General features: G+C 52.7%; 5 protein-coding genes across 5 annotated transcripts; 3 read left to right on the top strand and 2 right to left on the bottom strand.

The window, feature by feature from the left end:
* Nucleotides 1–54: 54 nt before the first annotated feature.
* On the top strand, nucleotides 55–1814 carry N7496_000773 (carotenoid oxygenase family protein; the record flags this gene model as incomplete). Its single annotated transcript, XM_056693704.1, has 5 exons — nucleotides 55–240; nucleotides 304–427; nucleotides 495–871; nucleotides 945–1082; nucleotides 1152–1814. The coding sequence occupies 5 exons, from the start codon at nucleotides 55–57 to the stop codon at nucleotides 1812–1814; spliced, it is 1488 nt and encodes a 495-aa protein (XP_056560433.1).
* A 436-nt stretch (nucleotides 1815–2250) lies between these two features.
* On the bottom strand, nucleotides 2251–3423 carry N7496_000772 (peroxidase; the record flags this gene model as incomplete). The annotated part of the gene is made up of 2 exons (XM_056693703.1): nucleotides 2251–2994; nucleotides 3076–3423. 2 exons carry the CDS (start codon nucleotides 3421–3423, stop codon nucleotides 2251–2253), a joined length of 1092 nt encoding a protein of 363 aa, XP_056560432.1.
* A 2523-nt stretch (nucleotides 3424–5946) lies between these two features.
* On the top strand, nucleotides 5947–8377 carry N7496_000771 (uncharacterized protein; the record flags this gene model as incomplete). Its single annotated transcript, XM_056693702.1, has 4 exons — nucleotides 5947–6061; nucleotides 6139–6155; nucleotides 6221–6331; nucleotides 6398–8377. 4 exons carry the CDS (start codon nucleotides 5947–5949, stop codon nucleotides 8375–8377), a joined length of 2223 nt encoding a protein of 740 aa, XP_056560431.1.
* Nucleotides 8378–8945: 568 nt separating this feature from the next.
* Nucleotides 8946–11473, bottom strand: gpi10 (putative glycosylphosphatidylinositol-alpha 1,2 mannosyltransferase; the record flags this gene model as incomplete). The annotated part of the gene is made up of 4 exons (XM_056693701.1): nucleotides 8946–10437; nucleotides 10499–10905; nucleotides 10980–11210; nucleotides 11282–11473. 4 exons carry the CDS (start codon nucleotides 11471–11473, stop codon nucleotides 8946–8948), a joined length of 2322 nt encoding a protein of 773 aa, XP_056560430.1.
* A 638-nt stretch (nucleotides 11474–12111) lies between these two features.
* On the top strand, nucleotides 12112–13673 carry car2 (ornithine-oxo-acid transaminase; the record flags this gene model as incomplete). Its single annotated transcript, XM_056693700.1, has 3 exons — nucleotides 12112–12606; nucleotides 12713–13414; nucleotides 13488–13673. Coding segments are annotated over 3 exons (1383 nt in total), but the record flags the coding sequence as incomplete, so codon positions are not given.
* Between the last annotated feature and the right edge of the window lie 721 nt (nucleotides 13674–14394).

Raw genomic sequence — 14394 nt, 5'->3', positions numbered from 1 at the left:
ATCATCATCCTGGGACCCTATCTCATCTTGACTGGGGACATACTGAAAGCCAACATGGGTACCAAAGTAGAAAGTGCTTTCCCCGATCGACCCCAGTTTCAAGGGTTCATGAAGCCATGCCGATTGGAAGGTGAAATCCAAGCACTGGAAGTCCGTGGTAGCATTCCCGAGGAGATTGATGGGACGTTCTATCGGGTGATGCCCGATCCCCAGCTTCCTCCGTTTGTGGAGAATGATCCGGTATGTTCCTCTCCAATAGTATGAATCAACATTAATACTCTGATACTAATAATGGGAGGACAGTGGTTCAATGGCGACGGTAACATCGCCGCCTTCACGATCAAAGATGGCAGCGTGTCATTCCGTCAACGCTATGTGCGGACCGAGAAATTCACTCGAGAACGCGAAGCAAAACGAGCTCTCCTTGGTATGTCCACTCATTCACTTTCTACAAATACCCTAGACCAAAGTGTTCTCTAACGGCCGGTAAACAGGCAAATACCGTAACAAATTCACCGACGCGGTAGAGTTCAAAGTTCGCTCAACTGCCAACACCAATGTGGTATACTTCAACGGGCAGCTACTAGCTCTCAAAGAAGATGCTCCCCCGTATGCACTTGATCCCGCTACGCTGGAAACCAAGGGTCTCTATGATTTCGAGGGTCAGCTCCCTAGTCTGACGTTCACGGCGCATCCAAAGTTCGATCCGAAGACTGGAGAGATGATCTGCTTCGGATATGAGGCCAAAGGTGATGGCACCCCGGATGTATGCTACTACAACGTTAGCCCGGATGGCAAGTTCACCGAGGTGGTTTGGTTGGTTGCTCCCGTGGCTGCCATGATTCATGATTTTGCTGTGACGGAGAATTGGGTAAGTTTTGACACCCTGATATCCTGATACAAACCATAATTGAGAGGTGTTTACTGACCCTAATGGCTTGAAGGTCCTTTTCCCTGTCATCCCTCAGGTCTGTGACATTGAGAGAATGAAACAAGGTGGCGAGCACTGGCAATGGAGTTCGGAGACCCCATTCTACCTTGGAGTTTTGCCCCGTCGAGGAGCTAAGCCTACAGATGTCAAAGTGAGTTAATCTTTGCTGGACTATCCACCCAGCTGGGGGTTTATAATAGCTAAACTAACATTATAACAGTGGTTCGAGTACAAAAACTCCTTCCCAGGCCACACAGCCAATGCCTACGAAGATGAGAACGGCAATATCACCATGGACCTAGGTCTCAGCGAGAAAAACGTCTTCTTCTGGTGGCCCGACGCACAAGGCAACGCGCCCGAACCAAGCTCCATCCTCTCCCAACTAGTCCAATTCAACTTCAACCCCCGCTCAGAAGATCTCAACCTCCCCAGCCCCAAGATCCTTCAACAGCACAACACCGAATTCTACCGTATCGACGACCGCTTCGCTACTCAGCCTTACAAGCACTGCTTCATGGATCTTATGGATCCCACCCTGGGCACGGACTTCCCAACCATCGGTCCCAAACTCGGCGGTGGCTATCCGCTGTACAATAGTCTGGGCCATTTTGATGTAAGCACGGGTAAGACGGAGATTTATTTCCCTGGTAGAACGCATATGGTGCAGGAGCCTGTTTTTATTCCTCGGAGTGGATCGACGGTTGAGGGGGATGGGTATCTGTTGGCGCTCATCAATAATTATGATAGCATGTCTAGTGAGTTGCATTTGCTGGATACGAGGGATTTCACGAAGGCAAAGGCTATTATTTTGTTGCCTATTCGCTTGAGACAGGGATTGCATGGGAATTGGGTGGATGCGGCGGATTTGAAGACGTCTGCTTGAGCTTGCTTGGTTGGATTTTATGTCAAGATAACCGAATTTAGGAATACTGTGCAAGCCAGAGGTGAAGTGGAATTCATATCGTCTCATCGCACTGGATTCGTCTCAAACTGGGTCCTTGACAACGCACAGAGCGTGATTTAGTACATTTTGCTTCAGCAGCTGAGGTATAGAATGGGTGCCTCTCATAGACAAAATGGCTAACTGGCCTACTCCCACAGTGGACACCTTCCACGATCTCAGCTACTGTCAAAGAGTAGGATGAAGTAAGATCTAAAATTCATATTTAGGCCGATCTAAGATCTCTATCTCTAGGATCTCTATGTCTAAGATCGAGAAAAATTTCGGATATCAAACAGGTGAAAAGAAATTGCACACAATGTATGCGTCAAAATAGAAAACCCCCGGAAGCGTACACTCACATCAAGCACGACTCTCTTTACTCAGAGGTCTTGAAAACGAAGCGGTCCTCGGGCTTGACGGTGAAGGGGACACCGTTCTCGAGGAGTTTGACGTAGACCTCGGCGAACTCCTTGAAGAAGGCATCGCTGTCCTTGGCGTAGCGCTCGACGTGCTGCTTGAAGCCCTTGTCCTTGACGAGGGCAATGTCAGTGGGCAGCATCATCAGAGTGGAGGTGGTCTTGTCAGTGAACTGAGCAGGGCCGTTCCACTTGCGCTGGTTCCACTTCTCCTCAACGAGCAGACGGAAGAACTCGTTGCTGAAGACAGTGGGGCTGAAGTCCCAGGGACCCTCGAAACCGGAGCGGTCGGTGTGAGCACGGCCCAGAGCGTGGGCACCGATCAGAGCGACCATCTCGCGGTCATCGAAGCCCATGCGGTTGAAGACGTCGCGGATGTGGCGGTGGTCCTTGGAGGCATCGGGAAGACGGCCGTCGGGAGTGCAGGCAGCGACGTCCTTGTCCTCACGGCCGGGTCTCCAGGGGATGACGGGGCCACCCAGCTCCTGGATGGCGGCGGAACCGGCCAGAGTCCAGAGATCGGAGTAGGTGATCCAGGGGAACTTGGCCTTGACGGGCTCGAGGAAGTCACGGGCGTGCTTCAGACCGGCGTTGGCGCCGTGGTCAGACTCGGGGGCGAAACGCATGGTAGCACCGTTGCTGCCACCAGTGCCGGTCTCCTTGTCATAGGTACCACTGGCGTGCCAGGCGAGACGAACGAGGACCTATTGAAGAAAACAAACCCCCGTGTTAGTTGTTTGTTTTGGTTTCTTGTATAGGCAAAAGAGTGCCAATTGGTAACTTACGGGGCCGTAGCTGCCATCATCGTAGTCGGTCTCGTTGGCCAGACGGTAGGCAATCTCATCGTAGACCTTCTGGTAGTCCTCCTTGGTGGGGACGAAGGGTCCCTTGGTGGACTCGCCGTTCAGGTAGAAGTAGGCACCAGCACCACCAGCGACGGCGAAGGCCAGAGCGAAGATACCACCGGAGCCACCCTTCTTCTCACCAGCCTCAGAGGCATAGCCACGACGAGCAGAGGCACGGAAGCCCTGGGGGAGAGCAAAGCGAGCAGAGCGAGCAGCCGGGCGGAACGAGGAGGTCGCCGGGGTCGAGCGCAGGAACGCGCGGGTAGCGGAGCGAGCAGCCGAGGCCATTGTGATTGAGGGAGGAAGGTAAATGAAGGAAAGAAAGAGGTATTCACAAGGAGATTGTTAAAGAGAGAGAGATAAGGAATGGGAGGAAGGACTCAAGTCGGATCGGAAGGAAAGGAAGAAGCCGGGGGAGGCGTAGATAAATGACCAGTCCTTCTGCAGGATCCCTCCCCCCCCTTCCATTCTCCAATGCCCATGACAACCTAGGGTTCCGAACGATACAACAGAGAAGCAGCTGGAATCTCGGCCAATCAATTGGACCACATTTCACGATTGCCTCGGCGTTTGGCTCTCCGCATTTTTGTCACGCCGCTCCCCGCGCAAACTATCTTCCATCCATGGCTTTCCCTATCGCTTTCCAATGTATAACAGTCGGCTGTGATGGTACTAGTTGGCCCTTCCAAGTCATTGCCATCATAATACACTCCCTATCTGCTATCCTCTACCTCAGTAACGATGCCTGTGAAATCCATTCCGTACACACCTCGGGTCCACATCCGTTGCGGTGGGCCTGTAATTACCAACTGAAAGACTCTGGCTGGCTGGGCGACCGAACGAGGATCCACTGGGAAACTGCACGGCCTCCTCCGATAATACCTGGCTTACCTCATCGAATGGTCTGGCTCGAGGAGCTTGCTAATAAACGCCTTCCAGATCGTCATTCTGGTCAGCGCTGAGTTTGATTCCATGGCTATCTTGGAGGTCTGATAGGAACGAGACTGGTGCTCACTAATAACCTTTTCCAATGTCTATTCCTTCGGATAGTCTCCCGAAGCGATCAAAGTACTGCTTATACGAGATGTTGTCGAATAACAAGCTCTTGCTGTACTGTAGCTTGCAGTAACTGTTGTAGCTTCTATCGCATCAGAGACAATAGATTGAAAGACCCCCCAAACCGGAGAACACTGTGAATAGCCTCAGACTGCTCGAGGTAGTCATTCTCCTCTTGCAACCAACATGCCGTGTACGAAGCTTGGATGAGGGTTCGATCTAATCAGGTGGTTACTCTAAGTAGGTTTTGGAGAGAGCTTAGCTGGCGCTAGCATGGAAAGAACCGCGCACGGCTAGCGAGGTCTTTTCTGACAGAATTTGCTTTGCTGATATCTTCATGGACCAAGGGGAACCACAATAGATCAATTGTCTCCGTGTTCTTACAAACTTTTTACCAAGTACCATATGTGGATAACGATCTCGAGTTTGATTCCCTCGGAAGGATGCTCGGAACCTGGTAACGTACCGAGGAGCTTCTAAAGTCTCGGAAAGGTCTACCAGAGTCTACGAAAGAGATTGAAAATAAAAGTCAATTGCAATTTCATTGTATTTTATTTAGAATGTTCGTCGTAAAAAAGTCCTGCTGCTCGATTGGAGGCGAGCACCAGGGTGGAGTAGACGCAGCCCTGCTAAAAGCTGTTTGGTTTTGTTCTCCCACGAACGAACGATAAAAATCACCCATGAAGCGTCCAGTGCCATCAGGAGGCACCACGCGGGTTATGTGGGGTTCGAAGCATCTGTTATGCTGCTAGATTGTACTGTTATATCAAAGGTCTCGGAGAGACTCGATCCTCACATTACAGGATCGAGACACTGCTCCGAGTGTTTGTGATGGTTGAAGGAAGAAGAGGAAAAGTGAAAAGAAGAAAATTGAGAAAATAGTGCCCACACTATCACGTGACTACATACCCGCTTGCTAGTCCTGCCAGGTCACGTGCCGGTCCCTATTTGGGGGAAAATTTCGGGCGAATCTCCGTTTCTCTTTTTCTTTTTTCTCTTTACACTTTTTACCTCGAACGCATAATCAACCTCCAATTCTCATGCCATAGGATGGCAGGTCATATTGGCGTACCAGATGAACTTGAGTGCTTGTGACTCCTCGACGGCATTGGGGAGCTCTCTTTTGAGCTCTCTGCTTGCGGTGGTGGATGCGAGTCATCTGATGCTCGAACATTTCATTTCAACGTACATATGTGGTTGATTTGAAGCTCTGTATATCTGTAGATCAATGGCTCTATACCTGTTATAGAGACCGCTTTAGAGAAGATACTGCAGAAGATGGAAATAGTGTCCTGATAGGTGCTATTGTCAATTCCTATCTGATCAGGGGCTTGAGCATCGCTGGTGACAAGATGGTTCTTCTAGAAACACCCTAGAAAAGGAACCAGCCTAGCCAAGTCTTGTGAGCCAAGTGTTAGCAAAACGACCGTTTGTGGAGCTGGAAATAGTATCCTAAGGGGGTTATGCAATGGCCACGCGTAAGATCAGAGAGCCAAATTTCCGATTTCATAGAATTAGGCCCAAAGTCTAGAAGACCTCATTCTGGGGAATCGGGGAGATGGAAGTTTGGTAAACTATTTGGGTGCCCCTCGCAGATTCTCCGGTCCTCGTCGGTCTCGGTCTGGTTCTGGTCCCTGGTTCTCTTCTCCGCCTTAAACTCCGTAGACTTCTTTCTCCCTCTCCCCTTACCCCCCCTATTATTTCCATTCGCTCCGCAATCTTTGCATTGTGTCCATTCCTTTCACCTCTTTCATCATGCCCAGTGGCATTAGCAAGCGCCAGCAGCAGCGCAATGAGAAAGCCCTCGCCGACCTGATCCGGACGGTTCCCGGTAATGACCGCTGTGCCGATTGCGATGCCTTGACCCCAGGTTTGTTTCCCCTCTTGACCATTGACCCTCGTCGTTTGTGGGATGTCCGTTCTAATTTATACCTCAATCAATCATAGGATGGGCAAGCTGGAACGTATGCGACCCTCTCTTATTTCTACATATCCTACACCCCGATGCCTTGAACTGATCTCCGAATAGATGGGTATCTTCCTGTGTATGCGGTGCGCCGCAATCCACCGCAAGCTGGGAACACATATCTCCAAGGTCAAGTCTCTATCAATGGACACTTGGTCGTCGGAACAGGTGGATGTAAGTGAATTTGCCTCGATATTGAAGTGAAACTCGGAAACTGACTGGTCCGACTTGGTGATCTAGAACATGAAATCGCACGGCAATCTGCTCATGAACAAGATTTTCAACCCCAAAAATATCAAGCCCCCCGTCCCTACCGATATCGACGAGGCCGATTCGTGCATGGAACGATTTATCCGGCAGAAATATCAGTACCGATCGTTGGAAGATGGAAAGCCCAAGCCCCCGAGTCGCGAAGACGAGAGCTATACCAGAAGTCACGACAGGAGGGAGGAAAGGAGGGAACGACAGAGGAGCTACGACGATTCTCATCGCAACGATATCTCCCCCGAGGGCTCGCCGCCACCGTTGCCCCCAAAGTCCGGCAAGTTCTTTGGATTCGGCCTTCGATCAGCTTCCTCGACCTCGAACCTGCGCCGATTTGGAAACAAGTCCAAGGGATCAATGTCGCCCACCTCTGATCAGCGATCCTGGTCCCCACCGCCTCGCCAGACGAGCGGTCTTGGTGCGCCGGTTGCCGATGTGACAACTGCCTCATTCGAGGCGAAGATGGCCGCGCTGCGGGATATGGGCTTCGACAATGACCGGCGAAACGAGATGGTTCTTCGCGGATTGAATGAGAATCTGGACAAGTCAATTGAGACATTGGTACGACTGGGAGAAGGGAATAAGCAGGCGTCAAGGGCCAAAACTCCCGTTCCAACCAACAACACGGCGACGTCTGCCGGTGCTTTGGTAGCGCCCAAGCCAGCCGCATCGCCAAATCCATTCGACATGCCTACTGCGACGACCGGCAACCAGGTATCACAGCAGCCTCATTCTACGTCTTACAATCCGTTCGACCGACCGGCCCAGATACAGACACCACAACCGGCGCAGCCTCTGGAAGCGTCGTTCCAAAACCTCCAGGTGTCCCAGCCGCTCTTCCCGCACTCGACCGGTGGATATCCAGCTCAAACGGGCTTGATGCCCCAGGCAACTTATCAGCAGCCAATTACTCCCCCAGTCACCTCTACCTTCTCCCAGAACGGTTATGTCTCGTCACCCCAGGCCATGGATAGCAACTACAATCCTTTCTTCCAACCAGTAGCCCAGCCGCAGGGCGGTATGGGCGCCCAATCCTTCCCCAACCCCAGTGCGCCGCAGAGCAATCCTTTCTTCAACACTACGCCGCAAACGCAAAACCAAAACCCTTATCTGCAACCACAGGCTCAGCAGAATGGGGCGTCGGTGCAATCAATGACCGTCCCTCGACAGCCACAGCATGCAAACACCATGCCAGCAATTTCTTCAGCTTCCCCCTTCGGAACCTCTCCTTTCGGCACATCTCCCTTGGGCCAGGCGCCTTCTTTCCAAACCCAGCCGCAACAGCAGCAGCAGCAGCTACAGCAACCCCAGCAATTCCAGCCTCAGGCCCAGGCCACTGCTGCAGGATCTTACAATCCTTTCCAGCAGTCCATGGGACCGCAGAGTACTGGAGCTTACCCCAATCAACTACAGCCTCAGCAACCACAGCAGCTGATGCCTCAGCATACAGCCCGCATGGATAAAAGCAGCATTCTCTCGTTGTACAGTCTCAACCAGGCACCTCCTACTATCCCTTCCATCCCCGAACAATCCCAATATCAGTTCCAGCCTGGCGCAGGAACCAGCCCCGTCCCTCCCCTCACACACTCTCTCATTTCCACGCCCATGACCCAACCTGGCTCCACTATCCAGACTCCGCAACCCAGCGCGAACGGTCCCGCCATGGCATCCCGTAATCCCTTCGGCGCCGCAACCGTCGGCTCGGGTCTGGCAGCACAAGCAGGCGTCTCGGCGTTTCCCCCTTCTTCAGGACTGGGCATTGGAATGGGTACCAACGGGATCGCAGTTCCCGCCCAAGCAAATGGCATGAAAACCTCGCCCTTCTCCGGTCCGCCACCGGTCAACACGGCTTTCCCGAGAAGTCACATGAGCCAGCCGAGCGTGGACATCAACGGCCTGCAGAGCGGGCGTCACAGCCCCGATGCATTCGCCAGTTTGAGCGCGCGCTACGGTTAATCATGTGCTCTGAGGTTACTCTTTGTTTTCAAAAGTCGATATGCAGCTGGATGTTGATAATGGATTGATTCTTCCTAATGACATGGATAATAGATGGATCGACGAGATGTGTATATGTGCATTGCAGGGTGCATCTTTGAGATTTTGTCTGGTCTGACTCGCTCTTTTGTGTTTTGTGTCTGTTGCCTACTATTTTTTTTTTGTTTTGAGGGGGCTTCATTCTTTTCTGTTCGTGGATTCTTCTTTTGTACAAGATTGTTTCTTTCGTTTTGTCCCGTTAGCGGATCAATGGTACATATTTTCTTTTTTTCAGATTTCAGTCTAAAGATATCGACCGTGTTCAATAAACATGTAATTTGTCTGATGGAATCCCTTTCGCGATATCTCAATTGGGAGAAAACTAGGTAGCATTTCAATGCCTCTTGGCGGAATCTTCGAGGTATCAGTATAGCTGAACTGCAAAAAGCACACTATATACACATTACTCTTCCCCTTCTCGATATGCGTGACATTAGACATCCTCAATATCAGCAATGAACTCGCTAAAACAGCAAGAGTCAATAAATATTCAAGACCACATATCCCGATCATCCTCGCTGTTATAATTCGATAAACAACCCAACCACTTAGGCAACGAGAAAGGAACCCAGTCCCAAATACTAGGTGACGGAGCCCAGAATCTCTCCCAAAGCGAACGGGACCGTCGACTCCACGGCCAACCACTCGCAGGCCGTGGCTTAAAAACAGACTGTATCGATTCCCGCCACGAAGGGCGAGGTGAGAAATACGACTGCACGGACCGGCTCCATGAGGTAAACGTTGAAAGTCGAGAGCGGGAACGCGAGGACCAAGGGGAGGTGAAAGAGAAAGAAAATGAAGATCGAGATGGAATTAGAGCTTTCCATCCTTTCTTCTGTTGACGACGTGCGTCTTTTTGGAAGACCTCAACTATTCGCTCGAATTGTCGGTCGCGGTGTTCTTGCGCGCGTTGATGTTTTTCCGCGCGCCATGCGTCTTGTTCGGACGGATCGAGACACCAGACCACCACGTCGCCGCGTCGGCGCCAGTCATCGTGCCATGCGGTGTTGTAGGTGCGCCAGCACTCTGCGTACGAGGATGCGCGGAGGAGGGTGTGCATTGTGGGTTCTAGTTGCTCGAAGAATATTAAGTAGTCGGGCCAGTCGTGTGTCCATGTCGTCTTGCCTGGCTCGGGGGCGGACCGGAGGCCGGAGACGTAGCTTGGTCGGGAGGGGAGGTAGCGTAGACCTCCCTTCATGTTGTCGCGGAGGAATTGGGATGGATCGTCGTAGAATTGGTCCGCTTCGTCGCGATAGACGGCCTTTTCGGCCGCAGTACGATCGATTGGGGGTTCGCATGAGAGTGCCCATGCATCAATTGTGGGATATACTAGATGAGAGCGCCACGGGGTGCTGTGGCAGGGCATCAAGAATCCAGCTGTGATTCCCGGCGCATGCTGCGAGTCCAAAGACTCGGGAGATGAACTGTGGAATTCATGTTGATGGCGCAGATATGTGAGGACATTCACCACTCCGGATGCGTGGTAAAGAGTCGTATAGAGACCAATCACGAGGTTGGCCACCACGAGGAAAATAAGGACCAGCCTTTGCGGGGTATAGGCACTCGATGACCGCGAGTATACCGCGGGATAGAAGAATTGCACAAGCGGTGGCGCAGCCAGGATGTGCAGCGATGGTAGCAACGGGTAAATGAAGCGCACCTCTTTATGCGAAATCAGAGACAGCACGAATGGCATGATCAGACATACAATCGCTAATTGCACTCGGATCTCTGTCTGCAATCTATCGGCGACAGAAGAAGCTCGGGTCCGTAAGGTGCGGTAGAGACCGACAAGCGCAAAGGGCAGCAATGTTGTAAGCAGGAGTGGATAGCCCTGCGATGCATAGTAGTGCCAATCATTGCGGCCGTAGAAGACCGCCAGAGATTGCGCAATGTTGAAGTATAGGAAGCGAAGCGGAGGAAACGTCCAGAATCCGTAGAATAGACGATCTGCGACGGCCGACACTGCGAGGACGGCTAGTCTAGAGAACGTTGAATATCAGCCAATCGCACAAGGTGAGAAAATCCAAGAATCCAACTTACCCGCAGAAGAGAACCTCCCGAATAAGGACTTTGCGCTGGCTCCAGCTGGTGCGAAGCCAAGCGACGGCCGCTAGCGTTGCCCAGATCAGGATGTTAGTCGGGCGGAGAATACAGGCGAGGGCTGCCAGGCACAGGCATTGTCGAAGACTATGCGCGATGCGCGTCAGCGGTTGCATGAGTAGCGTCTGGTGAATCCAGCCATACCTGGTTAGGAGGACCTTTTGACCCTCGGCCGAACTCTTCTTGCGTCCAGCATTATTCTCGCGAGTACTTTCGGTCGAGGTGCCTGCTGACCACTGCCATGGCCAGGAGTCTAGCGCGACAATTGTCACCGTGGTCTCAACGCAATTTGACAAGGTCCTCGTTGAGCAGAACCACTGCCAAGGATTGAGAACCGTGACAATCAACTGTTACACCATCAGCCAATGTGTCCCACCGCGCGCAAATCTCTTGTCGAGTAATATCTCGCGCAGCCACATACCGTTGTCCATGCGCCACGAGAATCAGTCCCGTAGACGCGAGTAGCTAGTTTCCAGGTATAAAAGTCACCGACCGCCGCGATCACGGCCTGCGCGGTCTTCGGCCCGGCAATCAGGAGTTCCGCGCGCGTCGCAGCGGAGAGGCGGAGGGTTGTTGCGAGAAAGGAGACTGTTTTGTAGATGGCGGCGAAGAATAGAGGGTGTAAGGAGGATCGGAGTTGGTGGTGCCATTCCTATTGAAGACCATAAGCGCGATTAGCGATCAAATTCGCGATTGTCGTTCGCGACTGCGATGTCAACTTACCCAGGTCACCCAAGCACCCTGGCCTTTGCCAAACGCGATCTGCCATGCAGGCTCCAATGACTGAAAGAATTCATCGGGTTGAAAGAAAGTGCGGACGACGAGCGCATTGAGTAGTCGGAATGCGACGAGAAAGAGGAAGATGTTTGTCGTCGGGGAGGTGGGTTGCGACGCGACCCGACGCGGGGAAGCCATGGAGGAGGAGATGGGGATGGTCGAGGCGAATGGGCAGCACCAGCGAAACCAATTCGGAAAGGTAATCGCAGTGCTATCACTGGCCTGAGCTTAGATCGCCCTGAGGTGGATGCCGCGGGGCGTGGAGCATGACATCAATGGAAGTTTGAACTAGGAGCAGGGGAGGAGTGTGACACGAGGGACGAAAAGGACGAATAAAACAGCACCTTTTGGCATCCGTCAGCCGGGCCGGTGTATACAGAGTCGCGATTGGAGACTTGAGGAATGTCCTGGAGACGGGGGAAGCAAAAACTTGACGAAACTCGTGTAATCCTGCGTATAGGGGACAGTGGATGTCAAGGGAATTGGAGGCTCGCGACAACCTGCACTTAGGAGAAATCACTTGCACTTAGCGGCATAGCGGCGGATCTATACGCCACGCCCGCTTCCACGGGTTGACTCCCTACATAATCCTTTGCTACGATCTCTTTTCTTTTCTTTTTTTTCCTTCTTCATTCTTCATTTTCTTCTTCTTAAGATTCTCCCAATCTCTGATCAATTGCTGTGTAGCCCTCTCCTTTTTACCTTGCCTTTACACCTTTATTTTATACCCCCAACCTTATCTTTCCCCCTCTCTCTACTTCTCCAACTTTCAAAGTTCCCCGCAATTCATCATCATGGCTACCAACGGGACCAACGGTTCTCTTGCCCATTACCACGCTGCCTCGACTGAGGAGGCAATTCAGGCAGAGCACAACTATGCCGCTCACAACTATCACCCTTTGCCCGTGGTCTTTGCCCGAGCTCAGGGTACCTCCGTCTGGGATCCCGAGGGACGTCACTATCTCGACTTCCTCTCTGCCTACTCTGCCGTGAATCAGGGTCACTGCCACCCCAAGTTGGTCGCCGCTTTGGTGGACCAGGCCTCGCGCGTGACTCTGAGCTCTCGTGCATTCTACAATGACGTCTTCCCCCGCTTCGCCGAGATCGTTACCCGCTACTTCGGCTTCGACATGGTCCTGCCCATGAACACGGGTGCCGAGGCGGTCGAGACGGGTATCAAGATCGCTCGTAAGTGGGGGTACAAGGTCAAGGGTATCCCTGAGAACAAGGCTGTCGTCCTCAGCGCTGAGAACAACTTCCACGGTCGTACTGTAAGTGGCTCCTTGATCCCCTGTCCCTCTTGGTTGGGTGTACACACCCAGATGTACTTGCCGTAAAAGGAAGCTGGTGGCTGATTCTGACCGCCCCTTGCATTAGTTCGCCGCCATCTCCCTGTCCTCCGATCCGGAGTCTCGCGAGAACTACGGCCCCTACCTCCCCGGTATCGGGTGCACCATCCCCGGCACCGAGAAGCCCATCACCTACAATGACAAGGCTGCCCTGCGCGCGGCCTTTGAGGCGGCCGGCCCCAACCTGGCCGCCTTCCTGGTCGAGCCCATCCAGGGTGAGGCCGGTATCGTCGTCCCCGACGAGGATTACCTGCAGGAGGCTCGCGCTTTGTGTGACAAGCACAATGTACTCCTGATCTGTGACGAGATCCAGACCGGTATCGCCCGCACGGGCAAGCTGCTGTGTCACGAGTGGAGCGGAATCAAGCCCGACCTGGTCCTGCTGGGCAAGGCCATCTCGGGTGGTATGTACCCCGTCTCGTGCGTGCTCGGTCGCAAGGACGTCATGCTCACGATTGAGCCCGGCACCCACGGTTCGACCTACGGCGGTAACCCCCTGGGCTGTGCCGTCGCCATCCGTGCTTTGGAGGTTGTCCAGGAGGAGCAGATGGTTGAGCGTGCTGAGAAGCTCGGCCACATCTTCCGCAAGGGCTTGGAGGATCTGAAGAGCCCTCTGATCGAGACCGTTCGCGGAAAGGGTCTGCTCAATGCCATTGTCATTGACGAGTCCAAGACCAACGGACACACTGCTTGGGATCTGTGCATGTTGATGAAGTCCAAGGGTTTGCTGGTACGTAGCTTACACTTTCTCTCTTCCGTTTAAGCTTCGCTGTGGAGACAAGCTAACTGAGAATCTCCGATAGGCCAAGCCTACTCACCAGAACATCATCCGCCTGGCTCCACCCTTGGTCATCACCGAGGAGGAGATCCAGAAGGCTCTGGCCATCATCAACGAGGCCGTGAATGAGCTTCCCACTCTCAAGGGCAAGGCCGAGGCTAAGGTGATCCCCTCGCAGGAGAAGGATGTCAAGATTGGCATCGAGAACTAGATCCACTTTGGGGGATCCCGTACTGGGCGACTAGTCCACCTAAAGGGCCTTGACCCACGATCTTCCGGGAGCAACGCATGCTATATTGCCTCCACCAGGGAAAAGAGCAAAATGCGCGAGCTTATCCCACGCCCGAGGCACGCCCGTGTCCGGTAGAGTGAACTATAGATGTATTTTCCGGCTGGCATGGCTGCCACTACGACTTGACGATGGAACGGATCAACAAAGAAGAACCGGCATTGCTTCCAGATTGAATATGTATACCATAGCTAGCTGCAGCTCCAAGCTGACATAGACCATGAATTGACTTGCCCCGTATTGGCGATCACAATGTGCAGTACATAGTATGCAAACTAATCTTTACAAGTCTATACGTATGCATACAAGATCGTGACTCTATTCAATTGTCCGAATGAATCTGCCATTCTGGGCGTTAGCTCCGCTCCGAGGGGGGCGGAGATACGTCTCCGCCGAGGATCTTTGTACTCTGTACGTACCCTGTACCGTCCAATGTTCCGTCCCGATATAAGAGCTGTAGTATTTCCAGGGCCAATGATTCGCCAAGGATCAGTAATCATCTGTCTGCCACCGATAAGAGCCCCACCTCGGGTTAGTGGGGGACGGGGAATTCGGGGAATGTGATGGGATGATGGATGATGGGACGAGGCTCAAGCACTCTGGGATGGAGATGCCCGATTACTAATCCCCTTTCTGTGGTCCA

This window comes from Penicillium cataractarum (assembly GCF_028827025.1).
Source record: "Penicillium cataractarum strain IBT 29864 chromosome Unknown utg000001l, whole genome shotgun sequence".
Taxonomy (NCBI): Eukaryota; Fungi; Ascomycota; class Eurotiomycetes; order Eurotiales; family Aspergillaceae; genus Penicillium; species Penicillium cataractarum.
This window is presented reverse-complemented; position numbering and strand designations above follow the sequence as displayed.